The 13,181-nt window shown below is 35.0% G+C and overlaps 1 protein-coding gene across 3 annotated transcripts in view; it reads right to left on the bottom strand.

The window, feature by feature from the left end:
- The window catches only part of Plcb1 (phospholipase C beta 1), a 710,759-nt gene that overhangs the window by 183,660 nt on the left and 513,918 nt on the right, over positions 1-13,181 (bottom strand). For all 3 annotated transcript variants that reach the window (XM_047539543.1, XM_047539544.1, XM_047539542.1), the window contains exon 10: positions 10,695-10,841. In XM_047539543.1, the coding sequence (XP_047395499.1) occupies positions 10,695-10,841 (147 nt within the window). The remainder of the gene's footprint in view (positions 1-10,694; positions 10,842-13,181) is intronic.

The following is a 13,181-nucleotide window of genomic DNA, read 5'->3' as shown; positions in this document are numbered from 1 at the left end:
TTTCGACCCCAGGATCACAAGTTTGAGGCCAGTCTGGGCAATTTAGCAAGACTTAATTTTTTTTTTTTTTTTTTTTTTTTTTTTAAGGGACTGGGGACGTGGTTTGGAGGTAGAGCACTTGCCTAACACGTGAGCTTGTGGGAGGCCCTAAGTTCAGAGTTCAGTCCCACTACGACACACAAAAAGAAAAGCTAGGGCAGTTCTTCTCAGTCTCTCTTCTGCCTTAACATACCAGGGATCTCAGATACAATCAAGGCTCCCTCCAGGTGGGTTGGGTGAAGAGAGAATAGAGAGAGTACAGGGAGGAGGGCTTCCTAACAGTACCAATGACACATGCTTATTAGGTGCTTACCATATGTCAATAATGGGTCTTTGGACCTTACATGTATTAAATATTTAATCTTAAAAAATATCTCTTTGTTATTTTATTTAAAATATAAACAGCACAAAGCAGTTCAATTGCCCAAGATTCCAAAGCTGGGAAGTAAAAAGTGCAGAACTCTGTTCATGAAGCAAAGTTTACTGTTCCCCTAGTTATCTGCAGACTCTCTACTTATCAAAATACCACCTGGATTTTCTTTTCTTTTTTCCATATCAGGGATTGAACCTAGGGCCATGCCCATGCTAGGGAAGTGCCCTACCAGTGAGCTACATCCCCAGCTCTTCACCTGACTTTTTATCTTTTTTCTGTTTTTTTTTTTTTTTTTTTTTCAGAAGTAGACAAGTTGATTCAAAACTTCATGCTAATCAAATAATCTTGAAAAACATTAACAAAGTTGGAAGAATCACACTTCTCAGTTTAAAAATTTGAATACAAACCTGTAGAAAACAAGGCAGAACTGTCCTAAGGGTAGACATAATGGTATAGAATTGAAAGTCCTAAGCAAACCTCCAGTTTATGGTCGGGTGGCTTTCAATAGAGTTGATAAGACAACTGAAAACAGTAGTCTTTTCATGATGGACCTGGGCAGGACAACTGAACAGACTCAAGCCAAAGAATGAAGCTGGATTTCTATTTCAAACTATAAACAACAAATTAGCTCAACTGGATCAAATTCCAAAATGTGAGAGCTAAAACTATAAAATTCCTAGGAGGAAACATAGGGGTCAATCCACAGACTTGGATGAAGTAGGGACTTTGTAGATCTGACGCCAATTTCACAATTTCACAAAAGAAAAAAAATAGGTAAATTTCATCAGAGTTAAAAGTTGTCGTGAGCAGAACTGAAATAACCATGTGAAGTGACCAGAATTGTAACAATCAAGGCACCTGAGGTCTTTGGGCAGGAACACACAGGACAGGAAAACAAACTACTCCTTTTCCACTTAAGAAATCAACAGGTTTCTTAATTCCTTGATAAGTTATTTTATTTTTAAAAGAGTAATAATAAAAAAAAAACTTCTACCAATCACACAAATTGAAGTCTTTGACTTTCCCTATTAAAGTGTTTCTTTGATTTACACTCTGTAAGTGTCCTTTGTTCTTTTTGTTTTTTAGTAGCCAGTTAAAACATGACATGTTGATGAAAACAGTCAAAATGACTGAAATGGACAAGATTTGCTCTGTGAAGACCCACAAGAGAAAAAAATGGGATTAAGTCTGCTGGTTAATTTTGGTTTTTATATGCGTGTCACAACACTCAACTATCAGCATAACAAAAGGATGACATTCTTGAATTCTATAGAGCCCTAGTAAATGAACTGAAGACTGATAAAGTAGGTTTGCATCATCACTTCTAAGAAAAAAAATAGGACATTTTAAATACACAAATACATTTGCAAAAACAGAAATGCTGACAAAACCACCTAGAAAGTTCCCCTATGCTAGATAATCAATTTGCCATTTACAATTGCCTTCAAGTGTATTGTCATTGCAAAAATGTACAGGGTCAAGGGGCAAGGGAACTTTGAGAGCAAGAGGGAAAAGATAAATATTTATGTTATTTCTAAACTTCAGGGAGGGCTATCCTAACTAAAGAAAGTGAATAAGTCAAATAATTACCAAGTTAATGTTTTAAAAAACATTTGTGCCTGCAAAAACTGGACTGCTATTAAAACAAAAGAGCAGATATTTTTTGCCTGTATGCTTCCCTGGGAAGGTTATTACTAACTTCACCCAACATTGGTACATATTGTGCAATTTCTGAGTCTATTTTATTTAGCCTTCATTGAATGGTAGGGTTGTTGTCATGGATTTAGACTCTAAATCAGGGTTAATGGTATAGTGAAGTAGATAAAGTTCTAACCAATACTAGTATGTTGTGTCAAGAGTTTCTGGAAACAATTATTTGGATTTGCTTGCAAATTTCTTTTGTTTTGTCACTTGAATGATAATTAGAAAGAATTTGAAATGCACTTTGAGTGCTGAACAGTCAATATTTTGAAAGGCATGGTAAAGTATGGAATTGGGTTTGTGAGATGCAAAAGAATCTGAAAAAAAACTAAGGTGTATGTGTGTTTATTGTCCAACACCTCAAACTAAGAGAATCCTTCCAAGATAAATCTATTGACCATTCTTATTTTTTTCAAAAAAATCTCTTAAATTTCTATTTATGTGTATATTTGATCATTGTTTCCATGTAGGCAAAGTTTTCAGAAATCGAATTACTCATCCAATATTTTCTGTCTCATAAAGATGTTGAACATACATTGCCAAACTACCGTCTAGGATTGACCTTGATTATTGGGTTTTCCAGTTCTTGTGTTCCCTTGACTGGTTCAGAATTTATTCAATTAGGTGATCCTTTTGATCATTCTTAAAATGAATAACTTTTATTAGAAATGGTAGTGTCCAAAATGACTATTTTGAGAAGACTCATATTTATCCATCATTTTCCTATTCCTTGAAAGGTATATTAGGTTCCCTGTATGTTTAACTTCATTAGGGAGGTTTTTGTTTTTTTTTAATGTAAGTGCATATAAAACCAACAATCTCCATTATTCTCTCCTTTTCTTCCTAAAGTCTCAAAATTGGCTTTATTTTTCTTTCCTAAAATTCTTAGCTTCTCTTTATTACGTCCCACCCACCAACTATATTTCTATTTGACTTGACTCAATAAATGTAGCTTCTGGGGCCAGGGATCGCCAGAGGTTGGGACTGTGATGTATCATGAGTCATTCAACCCTTGGTATTTCTGAAACTTGCATTTGACATCATCTCTGCCTGGCTTTGAACACCCTCTGGAATACATTCCAAACCCATGATTGAACTTGGAGCTGAAGCTCCATCTAAGATTAATTCATATTACTGCCTCCAGTCACAGCTCTGTAACTTCTCACTTGATTGCATTCATTTTTGGTAGCTGGTTACATTCACTGGAGCTTTGTCTCAGATTACCAGAGGCATCCAGGGAGCGAAAAGACCAGGAAATTGGAAATAACAATTTCTCATCTTGCAAAGGCTAATGAATAATTGCCTACATTCATGTTTATCATCAGTTGCTGTCTTCGTTTTCAACCTCCAGGATAAGAAGCTCCAAGAATGTGACGCATTTGTTAACTCCGTGGCCTTCTTCAATAAACATTGTCTCCTTCAATAAATGGAGATAGGGACTATTTCTCCTTGCTTTCCATTCTGTGACAACCATTTAGGGCATATAATCCCACAGCTATACCTTTGGGAACAGTTCAAAATACAGAGAATGTGTTGTTCCTCTTGACCAGTCCTAGAGGCATTAATTCAATCTAGACTCTTATTCCACAGTGTCTGCCCCAGAGAGCACATGAAACTTTCCTGAACATAGGTCCAACTGTTATGAGATACCTTAGCTGAGAAAGTGGGGGAAGGGCCTAAATCCATTCCCACTCTTGAGAAAACAACTCTAAGCATGTACCTTACCGATCACAAAATGGTCCCCATCAGGGTTTATATATATTCCCAAACACATTTTCTGTGGGAGGCAAAATACAGGTTGCTGGGATATAAAAATGTCATGAAAAAAATAAAAATGACATGTGACGTAGTCCTTACCTCAGCATCTAGGAAGGGAGGCAAGTAAAAATAAAACAGCAGGATCTCCTTTAGCTGTTCAAACTCTCATCCTGATCTTACACTTTTGGTCATCCTCTCTTTCTCTTTCTTCTTACTAATAGAGTATCATATCTAGAATCTGATATGCATCAGCACTCTCTCTCCCATTCCTGGCGTAAATCAAGAGTCTTCTAAAGCAGTGGGGGAAATTCCACGACCCATGGTAGTGAGTGAAGTGGGCTTTGCTGTGTGGTATGACCCTGGGGAATGTATAACAGGGCACAAAGGAAAGACTACTAGGTGGAGGTGCAGGAGGGGTGTTGGGGAACCTCTAAGGACAATTTTCTCAATCTTAGGGACACAAGACTGGGACTTTCCAGGTGCCACATATGGATCTTTGTTCATAGGAAGGCGACACTTGGAATATACAGTTATCTTGAAACCATAAGAGGACCAAAAAGAAAGCACCTGGGTGTTCAATGACATTAATGAATTCCTGGTTTAACCAACCTTAAACCACTCCTCCTCTGGAGGTCTTGATGGGTGAGGTAATAAATTCCTTAATCTTTAAGTCATTAAGTAATAATATCATATTACTTTCAGCCACAAGGATCCTGGGCATTCTAATTTATCTTCATTTTAAAAATACAGAAACCAAGGCTCAAAAGAGGTAAGTATGTAATTAAAGATAAATTTAAACTCAGACTGTTTATTTCCTAAAGCTCATTTCCTAAGCTCATTTTCTTTGAATTCTACCACCCAATTTTCTTAGGTCTCTGAAAACTTTAAATACAGAATAAATGATAAAAGGTTGTACACGCTGAGGACTAATGAGGGAGAAATATGAAGGAAGGGAATGAGTGACTTTCCAAGTATGAGTGGCTAGTGGGTGATTGACAAGGGTATATGACTAGGCCTGAATCATTGTTAGACATTTTCTGCAAACAAGAACATATAAATGGGGAGGGAAGTTGCATAATTATTTGACATTTAGTCAGATAATTTAATTCATCAGAATTATGGAGGATAACTAAACCCTCAAATCAATTTTTTTTCCTGTCAACTGAGTAAATAGGCTAATGCACACAGAGATTATACCGCTTTGCCTTGCCTTTATATGAAGCCATTATCACCCAAAGATTTTGAAGCAGGAAAAGTTTGGTGTAAAGAAATGATGCTAAGGTTTGGGCTGAGATGATTGCATATTGTTCTGTCCTGGGAGGATTCTTTTTTCTTGATTCATCAGTGTAGATTCCTCAAGGAAAAATAATCATTTACAACATAATCACTTCTGGGTGTACTGCCAGGACCATCCAAAACTCTTGAAAATGACCATTGTAATTAAAACCCAACTCATTCTGTGCATATATGTCTCTCATTGATCTGATTTATTATTCCTTCTGGGTATCTTGATATTCAACAAGAGACAATAATGAGTAGAAAAATAGACATAATAATATGTATTGCTAAATTGATTGGTTTTTCATACTGTACATTTAATTTTTACAGTCCCTTTGAAGTTTCAAAAGAAAACAGCATGCATATTGAAATTTTCCTCATTTGGATTTAGAGTGAAATTTCTCAGAAATTCTGTTCTTAAAATGCTCCAATAAAAAAAAAATAGAGTGGTGACGGGGGGTTATGCAGGGTTGTGAATGCCTTAGTGACTGTCCATCTCAGTCTTTTTTCCTATGTTTAACACACACTACAGTAGGTACTAACTTGTGTTTGCACTCAGCATTTCATAGACTTATTTGAATAGGAAACCTTTCCTTTTATCTATAAAGGGTCTCTTATGCAAAATAGGTTTCAATAGACAGAGTTTCCACTTGTTTTAGAAATGTCTGTGAAATATAAAATTGAACTTATTTCCTTGGTACTGATTTTAATTCTGTGGATTTTACTGGTTTTAACTTTAAGCATTATTAATTGGGTCTAGAGAGTTTTAATTTTTGTAGCAGAGATACCCAAATTTATCCAAAGGACTCTGAGAAACAAAGTTCTATATAAGTTTGATCTATAATTAAAACAATGATACTATGAAGTAAAATTAATTTTGGTCCATAAGTCAAGAGGACTTCAGGCAAAACCTTGAGAGCCTGTATTAACATTATTTTTGTGGAAATCTTTTCTGTATATGAAATTCTCCCTAATTGCCCTGCAGAAAAACAAAAGACTGGCTTCTACTTGAACAAGGTAATATTTTGAGAATTTTTTAATCCAATGCAAATCTATCTAATGAAAACCTTGCTATAATAACACATAGTTAAGAAAGGAGAGAAAGATAAACAGCAGAATAAGATCAATTTAAATCAGAATTGAATTTAAGAGAGTTCACATAGTTTTAAACATTCAATATTTGAAAACATGTACATTTTAATACTATTAGAAAAAATAATTTGATGGAGAATTAATCACAAATCATATTTGTGAGTCAGATACAGAAATTGGGAGATAACTATTTGAGTTCTTTCTTCATCAACAAATAATGTGAATCCTTCTCTTTCTTAATAGTGGAAAGTTCCACCTTCTGAGTATTGTCATCCATAATATGCTAACACCCTCAAATTTAAAACAACCTGATACAATGAAGTCAAACTCTCCATCACTTCCGTGGTTCTGAAGTCGCACGTAAACAGGGCATATTAGTGACTGTTAGGAAATTAATTTGACCGAAAATTCTTAATGAAACTCAGTTTCAAAAACTAAAAAGGGAAATTTGAATTATATTCCATAATTTTATTGTTTGCATTAGTACTGAATGATTTTCTTAGAACTAGTAGTATGTAATCAGTAAAACAAACAAGTAATGGTATAATTTGTTAGGCATCAAGATTGCAAAAGGAAATGCAGCTACAGAATCAAGAATCGAAGTTAGAGGATGGAAGTGGAAGCATCTTTGTGAACCAGGCCCTAAAAAGCAAACAAAACAACAACAATTCCTTGGTTTGTTCACTGAAATGATCTGGAAATAATCCTTCATAGTGCAGGGTCAAAATTGCTGTCAATTATACTATTCTTGCTCTACCTCACAAGGTACCAGAGTACACTGGGGAAACTTGATTCCATGTCTGGCGCATAAAGGAGTCAGGTGGCTCTGAAGATATTTATGTGCCAGAAAGCAAGAGAGTTTTCAAAGATCAGTGGGGCACATGGAGAGGCAAAAAAGGATTCCCACTGACCAAAGCTGAGACAATTTGAGCTTCAAAGAATAGTGGCTGTGGTTGAATGAACATATACAAAATCTGAAAATCCCAAGTCCATAATGATGTGCAAAAGGAGAAAGTTTAATATATTCCAAAAAGAAGTTGCAAACAATAGAATATATGTCCAATTGGTATTATTGCTCAATTGTTTTGCTATTCCTGACTCATTCATTATATCATATAGAACGTAATGAATATAAATATATCAATCTAATTGCCTTGCACCAATTCCCAGGCATTGTGTTCTTAGAAGGACTATTATAAAATCACACAGCATTGTGACTTTCAGGCAAATAAAATCTCATATCCAAAATTCAACTGGATAACTATTTAAATGTTTTTTGAGTCTTGTACTAAGTATATGATAAATGCAAAATTGTATTATATGCTAAAGTTTTTAAAGTCATACTTTGGATCCTATCAAGTCAAAGGTATAGCTTCTTAGCTTGACATTTCACAGATCTCCTTGAACTTGAAGGAGAAAAAAGGTTACATTTTTAGTTATAACATCTACACAGAATTTAAACATTCTCTTCAATTATAAATGTAGGTGACAAGTCACAGTAGTTTTAGCAGGATTTGTGACTGTTTTACCAGCAGAAATCACAGATATTTTTCTATCATATCCAATTGTGTCAACATATTGCTTATACTCATTTAAATTGGTTAATTAAAAAGATAAATATTATTTTATCACAAAATTGTTTCTTAATATTAGTTAAAAATATTTCAGTGAAATTTATTTGCTTTTTAATCCCAGGTAGTTTATTTTATGTTTTTAACATTCTGAGAAGGGTCTATAAGCTTTGACAGGCTGCTAGATAGGTCAGTGGCACCAAATAAGATTAAGAACCCTTAAGAAGAAAAAAAAAATCCCTCATAAAGGCTAATGAACTTGGATGGGAGTGAATGCTGCAGTTCTTGTAGCAGGCCTAAAGAACTGAATCCAAGGGGTGCCTAAGTAGACACTCTTCTCTGGAAATTACGCAACCTGTTGTAGTTTTAAGCAGGACTGAAAATTCTTTGTCACTTTCCCATTGAGAGATATGGTCAATGTGCCCTCTGAATGTAAGTGGAATTGTGACTCTTGACAAATACAGAAAGAAGTGACATTATAGAGCTTCAGGATTTAAGTGCAAAACGACAATTAAGCTTCCTTGTTCTCTGGGAGACTTGTTCTTGCATCCCTGAGCTGCCATATAAGAAGTCTACCTACCCTTGGGTTGCCATCCTCTGAGGAAGCCCAAGTTACACGGGGAGTCCTCTTGTAGGAAATTGGGTTCCTAGTCCTAACTGAGCCCAGTTGTTGGGTTATTCCAGATGAGGGGCCAGATATTCTGGAGAAGACTCCAGATAATTCCAGCAGGGAGCTCTTTGAGTCACCTCTTCTTCTCTCAGTCACTTCCTAGGTAAAAACTAGGACACCAAAGGAGCAGAGACATACAGTTCCTTGTATTCTATTCACTGTCAGAATTCCTGACTCTCAGAATATGGATCAAAATAAAATATTGCTTGTTTTATGATATTAAACTTTGGAGTGATTTGTTATATAGCAATAAGTAACTAGAATAGGGTTTAGTAGAAACCAAACACAAATATAATTTTGTGGCATGAGCCTTTCTAGAGAATGTCAGCTGAAATGACAAAATTGGGTATAAGTGATCTGAAAACCTTACAGTGCTCACAAAAAACATGTACATTGCAGTTCAATTGTCTATAGAACTCAGAGCATATGATTTTGTAGATGATCTCAAATTATGTGGAATCACCCTGAGATAGCCCATTCTGGCTGCCTAGAGGTAACATTGCTCTTCATCCAAGAATCATTTCTATTCTCAGTTCTTTTTCCCCTTTATGACATATTGGGTCAATACTAGACTTGATACAACAAAATGTGCATTTTAAGGCAGAATAAATAAATCTTCTTAAGAAATTCAAAAGAAGCAAGGCTTGGTGGCATACACCTGTATTCCCAGCAGTTTGGGATGCTGAGGCAGGAGGACGGTAAATTCAAAGCCAGCCTCAGTCAAATTGAGGTGCTAAATAACTCAGTGAGACCCTAGCTCTAAATAAAATAGAAAATAGTGTTGGGGATATGGCTCAGGGGTTGAGTGACCCTGAATTTAGTACCCCGTACTGAAAGAAAGAAAGAAAGAAATTCAAAAGAAAGAACTGTTTAGTTGCTTAGTTGTCAGACTGCTGAATCCTGTGGAATATTCACGGAAACCTTTATGGCTGTCCAGTGCCTGGATCTTGCTGGTCTTTATAGGCATTTTCACTGGTGGTCTACCCTGAAGTACAAACATACACCCCTGGACAATGAGGCAAGAGCATATCAAAACCACCCTCATGGCAAGGAGAGCATTTCTAAAGCACAGGTACCAAATGAGACCCAGACTTCAGTTGGGTTGTGTTCAATCTGGCCATCTTACATATGTGAGGACAGTGCAAAGCAAGAACTGGATGTGGTTTTCAAAAGGTGTTTTTCTTTCTTTTTTTCTCTCAGCATCCAGTTTTCTAGAAAGACTTTTTAAGGCTTGCCATTAGACATCTGCCATATAGAAAGTGTTTTAGAAGGACTGCATTTTAATTATAAAAATACTCTCAGCTAGTTAAAATCTGTATTAAAATTTTAATTCTAAACTATGATAAGACAACATGTATGTGTATTTGTTTAAATTATGTATATATAGGTATGTGAAATATATTCTAATATTTTCTTATTTAATCCATTTTGTCCCATTGTACCGGATATGCAATAGCTATAAAAACTTTAATATAATATATATAATGAGATAATATATGATAATACAATTATATTATAATAAAATAACTAATATTAATATTAACAAATATTAGCATAATTATATGTATGTAAGTATTAGATCATGATTTCCAACCCATTTTAATGTACCTATGTCAATTTCATTTAAATATTCACAGAATTAAGTGTTTGGGTTTTAATGGGTTAATGATCTCCCCAAAACCATGGCAGAACTCAATTTATGATCAATAAAGGAAACATATAGTTGTTTTTCTGTTTTATTATAATATTTACTATGAAGAATAAATTATTATTCACAGATCAATTTGTTTTTGTCTAACACCCTGTTTCACCTTGAAGAAAATCAATTTGCCTTCAGCAGAAGTTATTAAGGGCCATGGAGCCCTTACATAGACGAACACAGCCCAGAGAGGCAGGTGGTATTACAAGTGGCTTTCAACTGAAGAATTGATTCCATTATACAAAATTCCATTGGCCCAGGTCCAGTTAACAGGTATGGGTACATATAAAAGACTTGAAAATTTAGGCTGTGGAGAATTGATAATATTGCTTCACAAAAAGGGACATGGCTGCTTATGGGTGGAGACTTGGGTGGTGGAGAACCCCAGAGTTCCCAGAGGCATTTCTTAGGAAGCAGAAGAAACTTCTACACTTTGAAACAAGAGAAACTAGAGATTTTTGAAAATTTGGTGAGTCTGCTCAAAGTAACAGTCATAAAACTGCCAGTTCATACCTGTGAGGTAGGTGTTGTGTGAGGAATTAATGAAATAGTGAGACAGGGGCTGAGACATATCTTCATTCAAATCCAGTTTCTCAGGTGAAACGACTCCATTTTCTTCTCCACTTAGATAGCGCATAAATCCATCCACTGATATCTGTCCTGGAGGAAAGGAGATGGAAGAAGATGTGAATGTATTGTTTTCAAGTTTTGCTGGTATCATGTTACTTCCATTATGCCCCCACCCCAGAAAACTCTGGTGGCATTCAGGGTAGAGGCTACAGTCACAGTTTGATTCTTAATGTAGATTAAACAGGAGACTAGATTTATATTTCATTACCATTATCTGCCATAGATAATAAAGAAAAAAATGTAGGTTCCTGATCCCTGCTGATTTTACTGAGTATTTGAATAAACATCGACCTCCTTTTTAAAATATAAGAATAGGTACTACCTTAATGGATAGACACCAAAATGTTATAGAAGTGATAGAAGTTTTGGTGATTTTTCAAAATTTTCTTTCAAATGTTAGTTTTGAAATAAAAGTTATGCACAAGGGATTTTATTATTTAAAATGAAGTGACAGTGTTTTCAGATAACCTTTTTCTCTGAAACAGAAAATAAAAATGACCACAAATGAGTTTTTCCTCGGAATAAAAAATTGAACTCTTATAAAAAGGGAGGCCAATACATTTTATAATTTGAGTGATTTCACTTCAAATGGAGGAAATAATGACTTATACTTTGACTAAGATTTAGAAATTTTTCTTTCATTATAACTTTTTGGTGGTGACTATTGCTAAATATTGAGATAATGCTTTTATTTCAGCTTTACTGAGGTACAATTGACAGATAAAGGTTGTACATAGTTAACATGTACCATGTGATGTTGTGAAACATCTGAGACTGTTCTTTATCATGGAGATTTTTATAGATTCACAGAGACCCACCTTAACTTTTTAGATGGATTACCATAACCTTATCAATCAAAGCCTGGGAACAGCAGTGTATTTATAAGTAGTAGAGACATGACCGCTAACTGCTAGACAGTAGCATTTCTTTTTTTGAAACAGTTTTGTGTTAATTTAAAAGTTCACTGAAGCTTAAACTCTACTATAGAACAATAGTAACAAAATGGCATGGTATTGGCATCAAAATAGATAGGTAGACCAATGGTATAGGATAGAAGACACAGAAACAAACCCACATAAGTACAGTTATCTCATACTAGACAAAGATGTCAAATACTTACTACAATGGAGAAAAGATAGCCTCTTCAACAAATGGTGCAGGTAAAACTGGAAATCCATATGCAGTAAAATAAAATTAAACTCCTATCTCTCACCCTACACAAAACTCAACTCAAAATGGATCAAGGATCTAGGAATTAGACCTGAGACCCTTCCCCAAACAGAAGAAAAAGTAGGCTCGAATATCCATCACATTGACTTAGGACCAGACTTCCTTAACAAGACTCCCACAGCACAAGAAATAAAAGCAAGAATCAATAAATGTGATGGATTCAATCTAAAAAGCTTTTGCTCAGCAAAGGAAACAATCAATAATGTGAAAAGAGAACCTACAGAGTGAGAGAAAATCTTTTCCACACACACTTCAGACTCAGCACTAATCTCCAAAATTTATAAAGAACTTAAAAAACTTTACTCTAAAAATACAAATAACCCAATCAATAAATGGGATAAGGAACTGGGCAGGCACTTCACAGAAGAAGATATACAGGTGAGCAACAAATATATGAAAAAGTGCTCATCATCCCTAGTAATTAGAGAAATGCAAATTAAAACCACCCTAAGATTTCATCTAACTCCAATTAGAATGGCTATTATCAGGAACACAAGCAATAGTAAGTGTTGATGTGGAAGTGGGGAAAAAGGCACACTCCTACATTGCTGGTGGAGTTGCAAATTGGTGCAGCCACTCTGGAAAGCAGTGAGGAGATTCCTCAGAAAACTTTGAATGGACCCACCATTTGATCCAGCTAACCCACTCCTTGGTTACATGATATTAATATATAATCATTTGATTATATATTGTATAAATGAATATATAATATATACTTTATATATTTATGTACATATATAATTAACCCATTTTTCTAACTGATCTGTACATTAAGAATATTTTCATGTGAAAATAAATTTCATACAGATAAAATATCTGATTGTATATATTGTAGGATCACATCAGTAATGCAGTCATATGTGTACATGAGGTAATAATGTCTGTTTCATTCTATTATCCTTCCTACCCCCAAACCCCTTCCCCTCCCTTCACTCCCCTCTACCTAATCTAAAATAACTCTATTCTTCCCTAGTGCCCTCCACCCCTGTTGTGAATTAGCATCTGCATATCAGAGAAAACATTTGGTCTTTGGCTTTTTGGTTTTGACTTATTTCACTTAGCATGGTATTCTCCATCTGCATCCATTTACCAGCAAATGCCATAATTTAATTCTTTATATACAGATAGAAATATTAAAAT

This window comes from Sciurus carolinensis, chromosome 2, assembly GCF_902686445.1.
Source record: "Sciurus carolinensis chromosome 2, mSciCar1.2, whole genome shotgun sequence".
Classification (NCBI taxonomy): domain Eukaryota; kingdom Metazoa; phylum Chordata; class Mammalia; order Rodentia; family Sciuridae; genus Sciurus; species Sciurus carolinensis.
The sequence above is the reverse complement of the archived record's forward strand: the minus strand, read 5'-3'. Positions and strand labels throughout refer to the sequence as shown.